At 33.5% G+C, this 16,204-nt stretch overlaps 1 protein-coding gene across 1 annotated transcript; it reads right to left on the bottom strand.

Annotated features, from left to right (window-relative positions):
- Positions 1 to 2,175: 2,175 nt before the first annotated feature.
- LOC129220205 (failed axon connections-like) lies at positions 2,176 to 16,044 on the bottom strand. Its single transcript, XM_054854569.1, has 5 exons — positions 15,713 to 16,044; positions 9,590 to 9,792; positions 8,238 to 8,370; positions 6,957 to 7,094; positions 2,176 to 3,178 (listed from the first exon to the last, which is right to left on the bottom strand). Exons 1-5 carry the CDS (start codon positions 15,923 to 15,925, stop codon positions 2,855 to 2,857), a joined length of 1,011 nt encoding a protein of 336 aa, XP_054710544.1. The 5' UTR covers positions 15,926 to 16,044; the 3' UTR covers positions 2,176 to 2,854.
- Positions 16,045 to 16,204: the final 160 nt, after the last annotated feature.

The following is a 16,204-nucleotide window of genomic DNA, read 5'->3' as shown; positions in this document are numbered from 1 at the left end:
AATTAGTGAGAAAATTTAATGCAGATTGGGTCTTAATCACCGGATATTGGCCATGAAACTATCCCACGTGGCATTTTTAACTCTGCAATCTTAACTGCATTGATAGCTGAAGTTCTGTACTTGACTTGCATACAAGTAAACAGTAAACTACAACTTTTATTATGGCGAGTAAAAGAAAAATACATTGAGACAAAAAACTAAAAAGATGAAACAGGAAAGTATAATTTTTATGTGTCTTCGTGTTGTTGTTGCATGCCCCCTTGGTCAGCAGTGCTAGACCAGGTCCATGAGTTAGTTTACCCTCAAGAATCCAGCACCGTCACTGGGTCTTCAGTCAAATCCCTCCTGTGTCTTTGTTAAAATGGTTATTTGAAATTTCTGGCCTCGATGCTCCTTGTTCCTGGGAAATTATACTTTCAGGCCCGGATCTATTAATTTTGGGCTCCGTTGTAACAAAATATTTGAGGTCTCACCCCACAGACCAACAACTGGTAACATTTAGTAGTCTTAGTGCTAGTTTTTATTTTTATTTTTTGGGTTGTAGGGTCCCCCTTAAGGATGTGCCCCCCCCCACCCTTGCACTGCGGGCATGCAGATGCGAGTCTGATAATATTACAGCATAGAATATTCAGACATGATTTTTTTTTCTCTCCAACAATTAAGAGATTTGACTTTTGTTGCTTTTCCACAGAAATAGAGAAATGCATACTGCGTTCATTTACCGCTTTTGATTTTTACAATAATGCCATAATAATTGAGATACTGAGACAAGTACTTAAGAAATTTTTAGGAACTCCTCCGTTTTTATTTTTTTAAATTCTGAACTTTAACGTATCATAGACTTTCATGGCGCAGACTATGCAACTGGAGTTTTTAATGGAGAAATTAAAAAAAAGTTTTGGTTTCCTTTTTGGTGTGTGGGGAAGGGGGGTATCCATAAGGTGTGGGAGCTCTGCATCATTTGAGGGGGTACCATTGTTTTTTGGAACAAATTTTCTTAAAGCTCCCTTTTTTTCCCGGCCTTCGGTAAAGCTCCGGGAGAGCATGCGGGCCTCACTCTTCCCAACATCATTGTAGATTGTTGAAAGGGGAGGTTCTTTTTTAACTTCCAGGTTATAAAATTTTCCTAGGAAAGCCCTGAACACTATTCCTTTTCTTAAATTTGCCAAAGATGGCGTAATTGGCACATTTCGGACTTTTATGTCGAAAAAATTCCTAGGGAGGGTAAGGAACCATATCCACTGACGTAACATGCAATTGAATATTTAACTTCATTCTCGGAAAATTACTGTGGAGATTCTTTGAACCCCCTGACCTTATAATCGAAGATCATCTAAACTTCGAATTTTGGAACTCCTTCCCCCCTTCAGAGACTCTTAGGCCCTCTTCCCCCATAAGGCCTAAAAATGCAGAATTTTCCATCTATTGTTCAAAAAATTTCACGGGGGAGAAACCCCTGGACCCAATACAGATGGGTTTATCCCTGCAACAAGGTCAATCAAAAGAAACTGTTTCAGTTCATAAACAATATATATTAACAAACATGTCTTTAATATGTTGTGAAAAAAAAATTAAATTTCGGTTTGATAAGGAGAAAAGTTAGGAAAAAACCTAAAGACACATTCAATTTTCTATTAAAATGCAACTATAGTTTTGCTACTTCCAAGTCAAAAGAAAAATTAAAAGGTAAATTTTGAGCAAATAATTTTTAAACATTTTCGGGGTTAGGGCCCCGGACCAAACCCTCAGGGGGGCCCCTTTCCAGTACCTAGTAGACCAAGTCAGAAGGAGCCAGTCCGGCCTGGTGAAACTATTATAATATATTTTACGACCTATGTGGGGATTTTACACTGAACCAAAAAAAAAGCGAATATATTTGGAATATTTATTGTTTTGTTCTTGCGATCATAATTTATAATTATTATTTAAGAGTATTTTTTTAGATTTAGAAATTTGACCCGGAAATACCAGAGATCCGAATAAACCCGGTCCTACCATAAATAACTGATCACAAAGTAGTTAAAATGCTGGTAACTTTTACTTTCAGAATTCTATTTAAAATATAGTTTGGTAAATGACCTGATACTCGCAAATTAAAAAAGAGAGGGAGAGCCTAGGCTTTTACACTGGGAACAAACGGGAAAATAAACTGATTGAACACAGGAAAGAGACGAGTACACAGTAAAGCTTTACTTATTAACAGTTAATACAAGATACAAAGGTATACAATTTAAAAACGTTTTTTGGGTATACATGAGACATTCCACATATTGAGTGCAAAAAGCTTGACAAATATGCACAGCAAAAAGGTGTAATTCCATTAAAATTGACATAAAATTTTCACAAATGTTAGAATATGTAAACGCAACAGAATATCATCGTTCTTGCTTTAAAGTTGCTCCTTTTAAAATACAATAATCGTAAAAAAAATGATACATTAATAAAATATCACGTAAAATTGTAGCTTCCACGATTAAAAATAATCAAAATGCATGACAACGAAGTCAATATAAGGTTATAAAAATAAAAGCCCAAAAGGGGCACAAAAATTATAAGATAAAGCTTTAAGTAGGTGGTTTTAAGGGGGGAAAATAATACGCTTGCACTTGTAGTGCAGGTTTTGTGGAAATGTTAAAAAGACTAGTGTAGAAATGTAAATGATAGGAATAAAAAAATTCCTAACATCAAAAAACTTGAGCAACATCCAGAGCTGCCAGTGTTGTGTAAGCACTCCATCGAGTGGCATCGAGCTCATGGAAAAGAGAAGAGAATCTGTGGAATGAGGGATAAAAACTGAAAAAGCTGCAGATACACGCACGACACTGATCCATCCAAAAGCTTCAACAGAATGTCTTCATTCTTTTGTTTCGTTGCTTTCCTCTTTGGCCTCTTCCACTTTCGTCTCTTCTATCTTCTCTTCCTTCTTCTCGCTGGCATCTTCAGTCTCTTTGCTCTTCTCCTCTCCTTCTTCTTCCTTGGCAGGTTCCACTGCTTTCTTGGGCAGGTGGGTGTTGAGCTCGAGCGTCTTGCACATCTCGTCCCAGTCGGGCCAGAAGCGCTCCTTCATGCGGTCGACGAATGAGAGGAGGTTCGTGCAGTCCGACTCCAGGTATTCCTTCATACCACCAAAAGGAATGTACACGAACTGGCAGATGTGAGCAAAAGCCACACAATCCAGCTGTAGAAGAAAGTTGTTAATTACATACAGGAAATAATGAGCCCCCAACAAGGGATAGAACAAGGTTTTTTCATAGATATGCCAACAAGGCCCAGAATTTCAACATTTTAAGCATGAATATAATCAGTCTGAAATAAGATGATGTTAGTTCCATGTTGTAACCGAAAACTTTTCTTTAAACCCTAGATTTCCAACTTCCGACTGCCAAATTTGATGCCTTACGCTTTGGATCACCATTGTAGCTTTATTTCTAACTCATCACAACTGTGACCAAAAGGATAAATTGTTATGATTTTTTTTTCTTTTGTACATTTTAGAATCTTTTAAACATGTAATCAGCAATGCAGTTTAAAAAAAAAGTTTTTTTTTTCTTTTTAGAATTAAGACATATGCATTATTTATTGAAAAGGCCTACTTGGTTAACGAAAAGTTTTGAATGTCTTTTTTCAGCAGCATGCTTTAGTTAGATACCATTTCTGTCTTTCCTTGATCATTAAATGCAAAGCAATTGAAAATTTAGATGTTGAATGTACATGAATCACGCTATCAATAATGCAAAAGAGAGAGAAAAAATGGCGGAACTTCAATGCGTTCATCTTTATTTTTATTTATGACTTAAAAGCACAGCTATCGACCATAGAATATATTAGCAGCAATAAATGAAAAAAAAAAAAAAACAAGTACCATACCTGACAGCTTTGGGAAATGAGCATAAGCAAAACTTTTCCGAGCACATCACTAGCTCAGTCAGTTAAAAATTTGCTCAAATTTAATTAAGAATGCACAAAATGAAGAGTGATGTAAACATACACTCCTGCTTGTGAAAACTGCAACACCACAAAAGACTTACACAAGTGAGCTGAAAATTTGCAGGGAATGTAAAGTAGGGCATGATATGCAAATGATTAGAATTGCAGATCGGTAGCGCATGCCTATGCTGAGCAGCCCCCTCTGAACGGCGGATCGAACCGAATATAAATAGATGGCAGTAGCGAGGCGGGTATGATTATCCGTGGTTATATGCTAGAGTAAACGTTAACTGAGGGGTGAGCTGGTTGGTCCTCGTCCTGCCCCTGGATAGCTGTTTTTGTTAACGGTGAACTGAACGCCAGCACTCCGTTTGGTGACCGGAGCAGAATAGTCCCAACGTAGTCCATGCATGTCATAAAAAGCGACTAAAATGGATACCCAATCTAAGGTGTGAGGCACCGTGCTGATGGACGAATGGCATCTGGGTTTTCTGATGTCTCAAACGGTCCCCTCGAGGAACCAGGTGAAACCTCGTATCCAGGCTTACACCTGTACAGGGAGGCTATGCGGGTTTCGACATTTTTACACCTCCCAGTTCTCAGGTTCTCTTATGGATGATTCAATTACAAATAAAGAAACAAAAAATGATTTGGAAAATAAAAATAACAAAAAAATGAAGGGTTGGGTTCTTCTGCTGAAGGTACCCAATCAGCCTGTGAAATGGCTCCTATGGAGCTGGATCCTGGCACAAAAGGTGCACCAAGCAACGTTGCTGTTGGAGGCGGCGAGGATGCAGTTCTGCAATCTGCCAACTCTGCAGTAGGGGGGCAGGGTGCACCTTCAAAATCACAAAAGCGCAGACAAAAGAAAAGAAAGCAGGCACGGGAGGCGAAAGCTACCGGGACAGCCATTCCTCAGAAGGTTGGTGGAACCAAACGGCTTCGGTCGGAGGTTTCAACCCCTTCTCCTGCTCCAACTACCACAGCTAAAAGAGTGAGGACAGGTCACTTGCCGACCTATACCCAAGCAGCAAGTATGTTTAAGATGGCTCTCATTAGAGAATCCTATCCAAGGGAGAGGTTATCCCAAAATGAGGCGGAGAGGATCCAACTCGAAATCCTCAAAAGAACGGATCTGATTCCCACTGGGGAGCATCTCACTCGTGATCCTCGTCCTGTTGCTTCGACAGACGAACTTTCGTTGAGCATACAAACAATATGGCATACTCTTCCTCAGGTCGATATTCAAACTTTGTTTCACTCCATGCCGAGTCGTGTAGCAGCTCTTATTGAGGTGCGTGGTGGCCACACAAAATACTAATTTCTATCTCTTTTTATTGTTTGTTTGGTTTGATAATGTAATCATTTATTTCTACCACTACCACTCAACTGTGTATTAAATTTCATTCAACTATGATGCTTCCTTCATGGTGTTGCAATTTTCACAAACAGGAGTGTATCAGTGCAAATGGTTAGTTAGTGTATTGACATTTAAATTGATATAATCACCAAAATTGTAAGAAAGATTTAAAATTTTAAGTAAAAACTCAACATCCTTGAGTTTTTAACTCAACATCCCCCGACTTATGCATAATTTTACTGTATAAATTCTCTAATTTCGATATTTTATTGCCCTCCAACTTTTAGAAAAATGACCAAACAAGCTTAATTCAACTAGGATGCAACTGTTTTGAAATTACCCAGAGGGTGTGGCAAAATGGCAGTTGTGCAAGTCCTCTAAAAGTTAAAAATAATGGTCAGCAAAAAGTCAGTGATATCCATGTCCATGCGGTAGAATCAAGCAGCACACCAAAATAAGAGAAGTTCACAGAGGCAAATGCAATCGAATTTCAAAATGCATAAAAAATTGGGATTAATGCATAAACTCTGCTGAAAGGCATTAATTTTATGCCTAATCCATAAAACTATGCAAGTTATATTTAAGAAAGGAGGGCGAGAACTGAAATAAAGACAATTCTCCAGTGATGATAATTTTTGAGCAAAATGCTTTTTTTTTTCAAAAATCATTTTTCAACTTTTATTGCTAGTTCTTTATATGATTTACTAGCTTCTCATGGGAGATACATCACATCTAAATTTCCAAACTAAAATTTAAAAGAAAATAAAACAAATTTACTTGGTAATGAACCTTAAACACTGAAGCAAAAAAAAAAAAAAAATCCGATTCTTTAGCAAGATGAAGGGAGATTGCAATCTGAAAATAACGTACGTGTTTTATTCACTAGTATGTGGAAAAGCTGGCTTATGTTATTTTACAGTATTCCTCAATTGAGTAGCAACCTCTAAATTTCTGCTACTGTTTGGTTATCTACACTATCTAACTTTCAGTGAACAGTACAAAGCATTCTAAGCAAAAATACAAAGCTATTTCTTACAAGCATGTTTTTTTGTTAAAATCCTGTATTTTTCTTCATAAAACAGAAATAACCAGAAAAGCAGCTAACAGTGAACCTGAAGGTCGAACTTCTCAGAGTTCTGCCAATCAGCAGAAAAGGAACTCACATGTACGATATAAATTTACTTTGCAACTGCAAGAACCTTTGGAGGGGATGATGGTATACACAGTTAAAAATTCAAGTTCAAAATCCTCCTGCAGCTAAATACAAGCTCTTAGTACAAAAAGTTGCATTATGTTTGCATAGAAGACTTTTAATTATTTTTAAAGTTTTTTTTAATAAAAAATAAAGATAAAAAATAGGGCTTTTTTGAATGGGATAAAGAAAGCAAAATGTCAAAACTTTTCTCTAAAAAGCTAAGTATATGACTTAGACACAAAATAGGAATTTTTATTGCTTAACATATGGATTGAGAAGATTCTAAATTGAACTGGAGCAACAATATTATCAGCAGCATAGCACTCATAAATAAAAGAAACTTGAAAAGGTGTAAACATACAAAGTGAATGGATTTAAAGGATTATAGGTAGAACTACAGGATTATAGATAACATTATCAATATACATGCTCAGATTAAAAGAAAAGGGATAAATATGAAAGGTGCAAACATACCAAGTGAGGCTCTTCACCAAAGAAGTAAGGCTTTTCTGCCAAATATTCACTGAGAGCTTTAAGGTCTTTCTTTCCAAATTCATAGATTTCATCCGAGTTGTGACGACCCACTCCATGGCCGACTGCACGTTTGATATTCTAAAAAAGGAAAAAACATTTGATTTTTGAATAAAAACTGAAATCAGGTGCTAAAATTTAGCATTGGATGGCAGGACCATCGCTGAAACTTGAGAATCTGCCAAACAGGAAATAAAACTGATTTTTTATGTAGTGGTCTAGAAAGTGTTGACAGAAGCAAAGGTAATTGGGTTTAAAAGTGCATTAAAATTTGTAAGATGCAGAAGTTTTACAACTAATGCATAAAAGTTAGCAAGTAGCAAGAATGTAGTTCTTCTCTCAGACAGAAAAAGGGACAGAGTGCTTCCAAATGAAAGGATTTATGTAAGGAATTTTTTTTTTTTAATAGTAATTCGAATCCAAGTATTTCATGATAGTAATTCTTTTATAGTTACTTTTATAATAATTTCAAAAAAAAAAATTTAACTCTTTTTAATGCTTAGTTTCGAAGTTTTATATTCAGATTTATATTAGACCAACTTATATCAGATTATCAAGAGAAATTAGGGAAATAGGTTTAAAGGCCAAGCCTTTATTTTCGCCTTAGAGCAATTCAGAAATGCTTATTTTACATGAATTCCTTTTAGACTCAAATTTAGAAAGGGGAACTTAAATTTGAACTGGCAGTAGTAATGAGAAAAAATTTCACATTACCATAGTAGCACTTGCTTCAGAAAGAAGGCCTAAGACAGAAATAAAAATAGTCTGAAGCAGTAGGGATACAAATCTGTTCAACCACTTTCATTGAATTAAAAAAACACATATCCTCAACATAAAGTTTTATTGCAAGCTGTTTATGACTATTATAAGTGGGAAATAGGTTCCTACAAAAGAACAAAAAAGAAACATAAGAGGGCGAGAACAAATTGATATTAAAAAATAAATAAATAAAATCTACTTCTATAACAAAGCAAATAGTCGGGAAAAATCTTTAGAATGAAAATTAAAAAAAAAAAAAAAAAAGACAGTGACTTGAGATTAAAAACTGAACCAGAAAAACCTTTAGAAAGAAAAAAAAGACAGCAACTTGAGATTAAAAAATGAACCAGCAACGGATGAAAACCCTTTCAGCTCAGCATTTTCTTGTTCGGCAACATTTTGTAGCAAGGAAAATAAAAGTGATAAAATTTTAGTAAAATTTTTAAAGTAATGAAAGATACTTACGCTCTTGAAGCCAAGTTTAAAGAAAAAGTGAAGAACACTTTTTGGCAATTTGGAGTTTAGAGTTCGTTTGATGTCCATTTGAGCCGACTTCAAAAATTCACCAGGATGGCTATAACGCCACCATCTCATTACCCTACAAAAAAGCAAATTTTTTCATAGAAAAAAAAATACAAATCCATTAAACAGTTAAAAATAACATGAGTTATTTGTTAACAAGAAAACAAAGGAAAATTTAATTAGAACTTGGCAACAATCAAGTTCACTTTTAAACTTTCTGTGATTACCAATATTTTTCAACCTGCAAAAATCTGGTAAAATGCAAAATCACAAAACAATAGATAAGCGCAAAGAAAGTTCTTATAATGATTGCTTATTAAAATTCAATGACTTTCAAATACTGAAATTTCTATCTTTTTCAATCAATTTGAAAAACAACCAACTCTCCCAATAATCTAGAACGTTTCAAACTTCAAAAAAAAAAAAAAGTTTACAAAAGGTAGAAAAATGCACCCACTTTAACTTAACACATGCAAAATCTATTTTTAGACATTCCTGTTTCTTCTTTCTCTTTGCCTTCCCAACATAAAAACTTCCAAGGTCACCAAAACCCGACTAGTGGAGACCTGATTTTTTTAAATCAACACTTCTAACACATGTAGAGACCTGACCAGTTTTGTTTCAAAAAACTCCACCCCCCTGTGCGTTTGCCCATCGTTACTCTATATTACATGTACTGGAGCTTAAACATTCTCTTCTAGTTTATAAATAAAATTTTGGTCTTTTGACCATAATTAATGAATCCTCCATGGCTGATGAGCTCTGGATTCACTCTTTATCTATTCCTAGATTCCTATTTAATAGCTGTTTGCATTTTTCCTTTTTATCATCATTTGTTATTTATAATTTGTTTAATATTTGTAATTCTGTTTGCTTAATTTTATATTTACTTGGCTTTTTAGTTTTGCTGCGTTGCGCATCTATGGGCTCTTGGTGTGGTCTTTTCAATATTTTTCACTTTTATTATTATTATATATATATATATAAGCAACCCTGCCTAAAAGACTATTTAGTACCTAAAAGGCAGTAAATTAGATGATTCAGAGAAAGGACTTTCAATGGTTGAATTAAAGCAACAATATAGAAATTAAGGTAAAGTTCATACTTAGGCTCGGCCTATCATTTAGGTCTCCCCTCTCCCCTCAAAAAAATTGAAATGATGGGCCTGCTTAGGTTTATAGTTCATAAATTGATTAAAATACTATGTGGCATAACATTATTATAACGGAACTGAAAACTTATCAAGTCTTAATACATTGTATCTTTTTCTATTAATCAGAAGTACATTTTCTTACCAACTAGTGTGATTATTCAACATTGATACAAATGCATGACTGACATTTTTCTGGTCTACAGTCAAGTTTTCGTCCAAGTCTTTCCCAAACATTTGACTCAGCTCATGGATTATTATGTCAGAATCTGCGATTTCAGCACCATTAACCTCTATAAAAGGAAGTTGACCCTTCCTGGATTTATACTTCAATTTGTGATCTACATTCTAAAAAAGACAATTTTAAAGAAGAATTAATCATAGAGGAATTGCTAAGATTTTAATACAAGACAACAACAAGCAAAATACATAGATTAACTTAACAGTGAAACTCAAAACATCCAAAAATTGACTACAGAACAGTAACAGGAGTTTCAAATAACTTGCCAAGTACTTTTGTTTAACATTTTAAACATGTTTTATGAGGAAAGATTTTGAAACTGCATACTTGAGAAAAAGAAAAAAAGTTCCATAAAAGCTTGCTTAAAATATGTATTATGTCATGACTCTTCTTTTTTATCTTAAAAAAAATTAATAAATAGAAAACAGATATTCAGAATCTTCAAAGAATTTGAGATGTCAACAAATGAGTTATTGTGCAAGCAACGATGCATTAAGAGTCCCTCATCTGTAAAACATTGCCTTGCGCATGCACAACTTCTTTTGAAGATTATTCAGTTCATAAAATGTCAACCATCTAGTGTTTAGAAAAATAAAGCGCACAACATGTGCATGAAATCATTGATTCTATCTTTTGGACATATTTTCTTTAACATTTACAGTTTATGAATTTATAACACAAGTTCAACTTCAGAAAGTTGAAGGGAAAAAACAAGATCTAGATTTCCAAGTCTAGGGGCCAAAAGTTAAGGATCAGATTAAAGAAGTAATGAGGAAAAAAAGCTTCATTCTAAAAAAAATTTGAAAACAAGACTTTTTTACAAACTAAAACGTAGTTGACTAAATTTGCATTTTCTTAGAAAACATAAAAAAATAAATATTTAAACAAATTTATTACATTATTTCTATTTTCCAGAAACATGCACTAAACTTTTTAAAAGGCCTTTAAAAAAATGAGAATTTCAATAAAGTTGTTCCCCTTTTTTTTAATTTTAAAGTTACATGCATTAAATGCATGATCCTACCCACTAAATAAAAATATTTTAAGATTTTTACTGAAACATATTCACTAATTAATAACACTAGTATAGTAATTCTGTCTGGTGTATAATAATTTTAGAGAGAAAAGCAGCAAGTAATACTTTGGTATACAGGAAAATGAAATTATCTCACATTTTGCATTTATCAAAGTTTCTGTTTTCATGAAGACACCTAACACTTTTTTTTGTAATGAACATAAAAACTTTACTGCAAAAAAAAAAAAAAAAATCACTGGAATGTAAATTACTGAACACATTTAGTTTGTGCCAGAAATATGAAAATAATTTTTTTTTTCTGATATTTTGCCGAAGAGTCTTTATAGTTATTCTTCATTTAGCTTCCGCTCAGAAGTATAAGACTAAAAATGAGCAGCCAATTTTCTTCTGATTTAGTTGCCCATGTCTCGCTACCAATTAATATAATTGGCCTAGTAAAAGTTTTGTATTGTTTTATTCTTGTATTAACAGTGAGTTTAGATTTTAATTCGCTCTTTAAACCGAAGTAGCATATATTCGTTATCGAAATACTATAAAATTTGTTAATTTTTAAAATGAATCCAAAATAATTTAATCTAAGGTAGCATACAATCAAACTTATGCCTAATTGTCAAAAATATAAAAATATTTACAAGATGCAAAAGGATTCAAATCTCAAATAAACACTGGAAAAATAAACCACAAGACATAAGTTAAATGTTGGCATGCTTCCAAAAATTTATTTATTTATTATGTACAAAAATAAAACAAAATAAGTTAATAAAAGATAGCATATAACAAAATAATTTCCAATTGCCAAAAATTTCAAAGTGTTTACAAGATGCAAAAGGATTGAAATCTAAAAACAGATGAAGTATTTTTCTCGACATACGTGTTGAGCACATTGTATCCATCGCTCTTTCCTTTTCATTTTTAATAACTATCACAAAATGTGAAAAAGTCGCCTAAAATTGTAAAAGGTCGAATATTTTTTAAAAATAGTTGCTTTTAGGCCGTTTTTGACGCAAAGAAGTCGCCATAATCCCCCTATGGTCAGAAATAGTCGCCAGTGGCAACCCTATTTCCCGGTAAAAACAAGCCTTTTAAGAAGAAAAAAAAATGAACCCCCCCCCCCAAGACTATCTCCAGCTCTTTTGCTCAATTTATTATTATTCAGAGAGAATCTTGATTTTCATGCAGGAAAGTCCAATTTTTTCCAATGAAAAAATTGAAAATACAATCCATTTTCCCTTTGTAAAAAGTTATTTTCTTTATATATTAGATTTTTTAAAACATGGTACAGTAAAGTTCACCACCCCAGTCACTGTCAGTTAACCACTTGTCTCAATTCAGGGGTCTGTCCGGAATTTTTCACAGGGTCCGTTTTTTGTGAAAAATCAAATAATTTTGTGAAAAATCAAGTAAATTTGTGAAAAATGAATTAATTTTGTGAAAAATCAAATAATTTTGAAAAAAAAAAAAAAAAAAAAAAAATGTTAAAACGAAATTTTAGAAGAAATATTTCTGTACAGTATTTAAAATAATTGTAACAAAAAAATAAATTTCAGAATAGGGTTCAGCATTTAACTTTTTGACCCAAGACACTCTTAAGCACAGAATTTCAATTAAAACTTATAAATTCTGTGATTTTAACAAAAATAAAAAGATATTTTAATTGTTTACCTCTTAACAAAGTGTAATAAACATCAAAAATTTGAAAAATCGGATTCCCATAGCGGATGCAAAGAGATCGCAATTCTCAAAGTGAAGGCATCAAAAGTATAAAAACGGCTTGTAAAAGAAATATTTTTGATAAAATTATTTTAAAATTGCATTTTAGAGTCCTATGATAAACATTTCATTAATATCTGTGGACACAGTTGATGCAAAAAAATAAATAAAATAAAATAAACCATCTATTCATCACTTTAATTTTTGACTCATAACAGAAAATGGAATTTTGCTTTAAAAACTTGAAATGAGAGTTCCAACAGAAATAAAGAGACTTTTCCTTTATTTGCATCCTAATTAAGGGAAGTTAGCTTAAAAAAGAAAAATATGATTCTCATATCGGATGTTAAAAGATTGCATTTTTCAAAATTTAGACATCTAAAGAAAAAAAACGGTAATTAAAAGAGTTTATTTAAAGTTAATCATCCTTGTTAGCATCGAAAAATCAAAACCCATATAATTTTCTCCCAAAATAACAATTAAATATCGCCCCACACCGTAAAAACGCAAATATTGACAAGCTGGTGAAATGATGAGAATATTTTCTAATCAAGTCATTATAAGGGTTCAACGCCAGACGCTAAGTGGTGATAATTTTGAAGTTGGTAATCCTATCTGAAGAGATCATATTTTTTCCCCACCCTTACTATCCCTTTGCAGTTCTAAGTTCATTTCGCAGATATGAGAAAAGTGCTTACCAATGCCTTTTCAGAAAAGTTTACAACAACACTGCTGCTAATTAGCTGTGATAAAACAAACAACCATTATATTTATTTGGCAGTAGCAATCATTTATCCCTTGCAGGAGCATCGCAAGAGTGCCCATTTCTTTTTTTTTTTTCAAAATAAGCCGATTTTGTGTAAGCTGATCCCTCTAATTTGACTTCAAAAAAGACTCCAAAAATTATCGGTTTATACACAGAAATATGCCTTATTTTGCTTTCAGATTTGTTCTTTCAATAAACAATTTGTGAAAGATCCGATCTTGTTTATCAGAATTTTGTGAAGGGTCCGTTTTGTTTGATCGGGATTTTGTGAAAGGTCCGTTTTGTTTGATCGGGATTTTGTGAAAGGTCCGTTTTGGTTGATCGGATTTTTGTGAAGGGTCCGTTAACGGACCCAAATATCCTCTGGCCAGACCCCTGCAATTGGCCACTTAATAGCACCTTGATTGTAAATTTTGATGCCTAGAAATTAGATACTTATCTTAGGCGCCATCATGATGCCTAAATTGCAAAAAACAGCGCAAAGCTACAGGATCAGATTGTTTCTAATGTAGAAAAATAATTATGGATATTTTACAATCAAAGCAATGTGTCAAATTGGAATCAGGAGCAGGAAATCATCATGCCCTTGCATAAACATCCAGCTCTACTAAAATAAATAGCATTTGCATGTTTGAAAAAGATGAGAAATTTGTTTCTTCTAAATTTACCTGAAAAATTAATCATAAATTACAAACTGAACAGAATTTGGCCATCAATGCTCAGTGGAATTACATGTCTTTACAGTTTACTCTTAATAAGAACATGATTCAAGATAACTCAGTCACAAAATGAGTCACCTTTCTAAATAAAAGGAACAGCACATTTCCTGTTGCTCATTCCAAGTTAACATTGATTCATCTTTATTTCCCCTACCATTCTTTGAACTCTGAACCAAACTTAATCATTTGAAAGGGAGAAAGGAACCCTCCTCATTCTGTGAGGGAGGAAAGATTAGCAAAAGATAAAGTTAGAACTTTAGAAAATTGTAAAAACATTAGGGAAACACAAGGAAGATTTTTTTTTTTTTTTTTTTTGCATGTAGCTATGTGTCAACAGAAAGCATTGATGGGAATAAATTAAATAAACGTATCAACTTAAAAAAAATTACTTAATTTGTGAAATATTTTGTGCTTTTACTAGGAGGACCAGTGTTACATTTATTATACCAATCCTAGAGGGAGTGGGGTGCCATTGACATACTCCCCCAACCCTCTTTAGACTTACTGAAGGGCAGTATTCATTGTCCAAAATGGATTTCAATGGGTTACCTGAGCAAAAATTGGCAAAATATTCTTCTCCGTTAAAAATCTAAAACCATGCGAAAATGGCAGTAATATTCATTTGAAAAAAAAAACATTTTTTATGGAATTATATGAAACAGTACATAAGAATCAAAAATATGCTACTGCACACATGAAATTTGAAAATAACTCGGGCTCTAATTCAGACCCATTTCTCTCCCTTAAGTGAATGCTTTGTTTAAAAAACGCTTTCACTGATTCTGATAAGCAGGAGTTTTATTTCTCATGGTATCTTATTTTTCTTAAAGGCTTTACGTATTTTGAGCAACATGCACTCCTCAAAATTATTTTATGGGTTGGTACAGCACTTCTTCAGATTTAAATTACATTAATGAACAAGTATTGAACGATATTTCATACACTTTTAGATTTAAAATTTAATGTGAGCACTGCTCTATTTATTTTATAAAATCTGTCCAAACTAGAAGGACTAGACGAATTAAATATTTTGTATGTGTTTTTTTTGTAAAAACAACTATAGTTGGGGCAAACCTAGCGTCAGCATCATAATGCCAAGATTAGGATCTGTGTCGCCTTCACAATGCTGCCAGGTTAAGTATGTCCCAAACTATAGTATCATGCTACTGTATTTGAGACTTTATGGAGAGTTGTTTGTGCAGTCCAACAAGTCCACTCTTCTGTTACCAAGAACAATAGGTACAATTTAGTTTAACAGCACATTTCAAATGACCCAAATTAAAAGAAAAAAAAAATGCTCGCTAAAATGTTAGTTTAAATGGAATGAAAAAGTAACAAGCCAAATTTATCCGGAAATTCAAGTGAGGCATTTCTGCAACTCTTTTAGATTTTTGAGTACTACAATAGACAAATCTCTAACAATTTTCGTGTAGGATGGAGAAAAATAACATATTTTCAATATTTTATTCAATTTATGTGAAACTGCGAGTTAATAGCATAGACCACATAAAAGCTCAATTCGTTAGAAAAATCCTACTCGCTAGACAAAATAAATTAAAAATGAACAACACTTTTTTAGGTTACATCTCTTTGTGTGATTTGCAAATATTTGCATACGTAGTCTGCAGTCAACAAAATTTCCAGCTGTCAACTCAGAAAATGTGCCTCTATTTTGACAGGCGCATAACGCCATTTTACCGATCCTTTTGTAAAAATGTAAAATAAGCAGAACATAAATGTTAACATTTGACCAAAAAGACACTATTGAGGGAAAACGATTGAATTTTACTTCTTACCTCGTATTTGATTTCGGCCATCCTTAACCATGTTTCTACCTTGAGGCAGAATGGGGACGCTGAGGGCAATGTTGGGCATCGCGTAAACTGATAGAGATATACAACATCTTTCTCATAATCCGTCTTATGAACGGCTGGTTTGCCTTTTTCAGCGGGGACTGGCTTTTCTGTTGTATTTGCAGCAGGAGCCTCTTCGGCTTGAACAGCAGACATCGTGATTCAGAAGAATTGATGAACGCCAACTTTCGTCACAGATCGAAGAACTCTCCAGACAGCGGAGAATGGAATAGCCCAAATGCTTAGCAATCACTCAGGAATTTCTGGCTTTTGCCCTGCCCAATGCCGACGTTGCCAGTTTTAAACTACTTTTCTTGTAAGCAAAGCTGAAAATATCAACACGGAGGTCTCGTAATCCACAAATATATTGAATAAAGAGAAGTTTCTTTCTAAATATCAGCAGTATATTTTTTCACATAAGTTTCTTGCATGAAG

Source organism: Uloborus diversus, chromosome 4 (genome assembly GCF_026930045.1).
Source record: "Uloborus diversus isolate 005 chromosome 4, Udiv.v.3.1, whole genome shotgun sequence".
Lineage (NCBI taxonomy): Eukaryota > Metazoa > Arthropoda > Arachnida > Araneae > Uloboridae > Uloborus > Uloborus diversus.
Note: the sequence above shows the minus strand (reverse complement) of the source record. Positions and strands in the feature narration are given on the sequence as shown.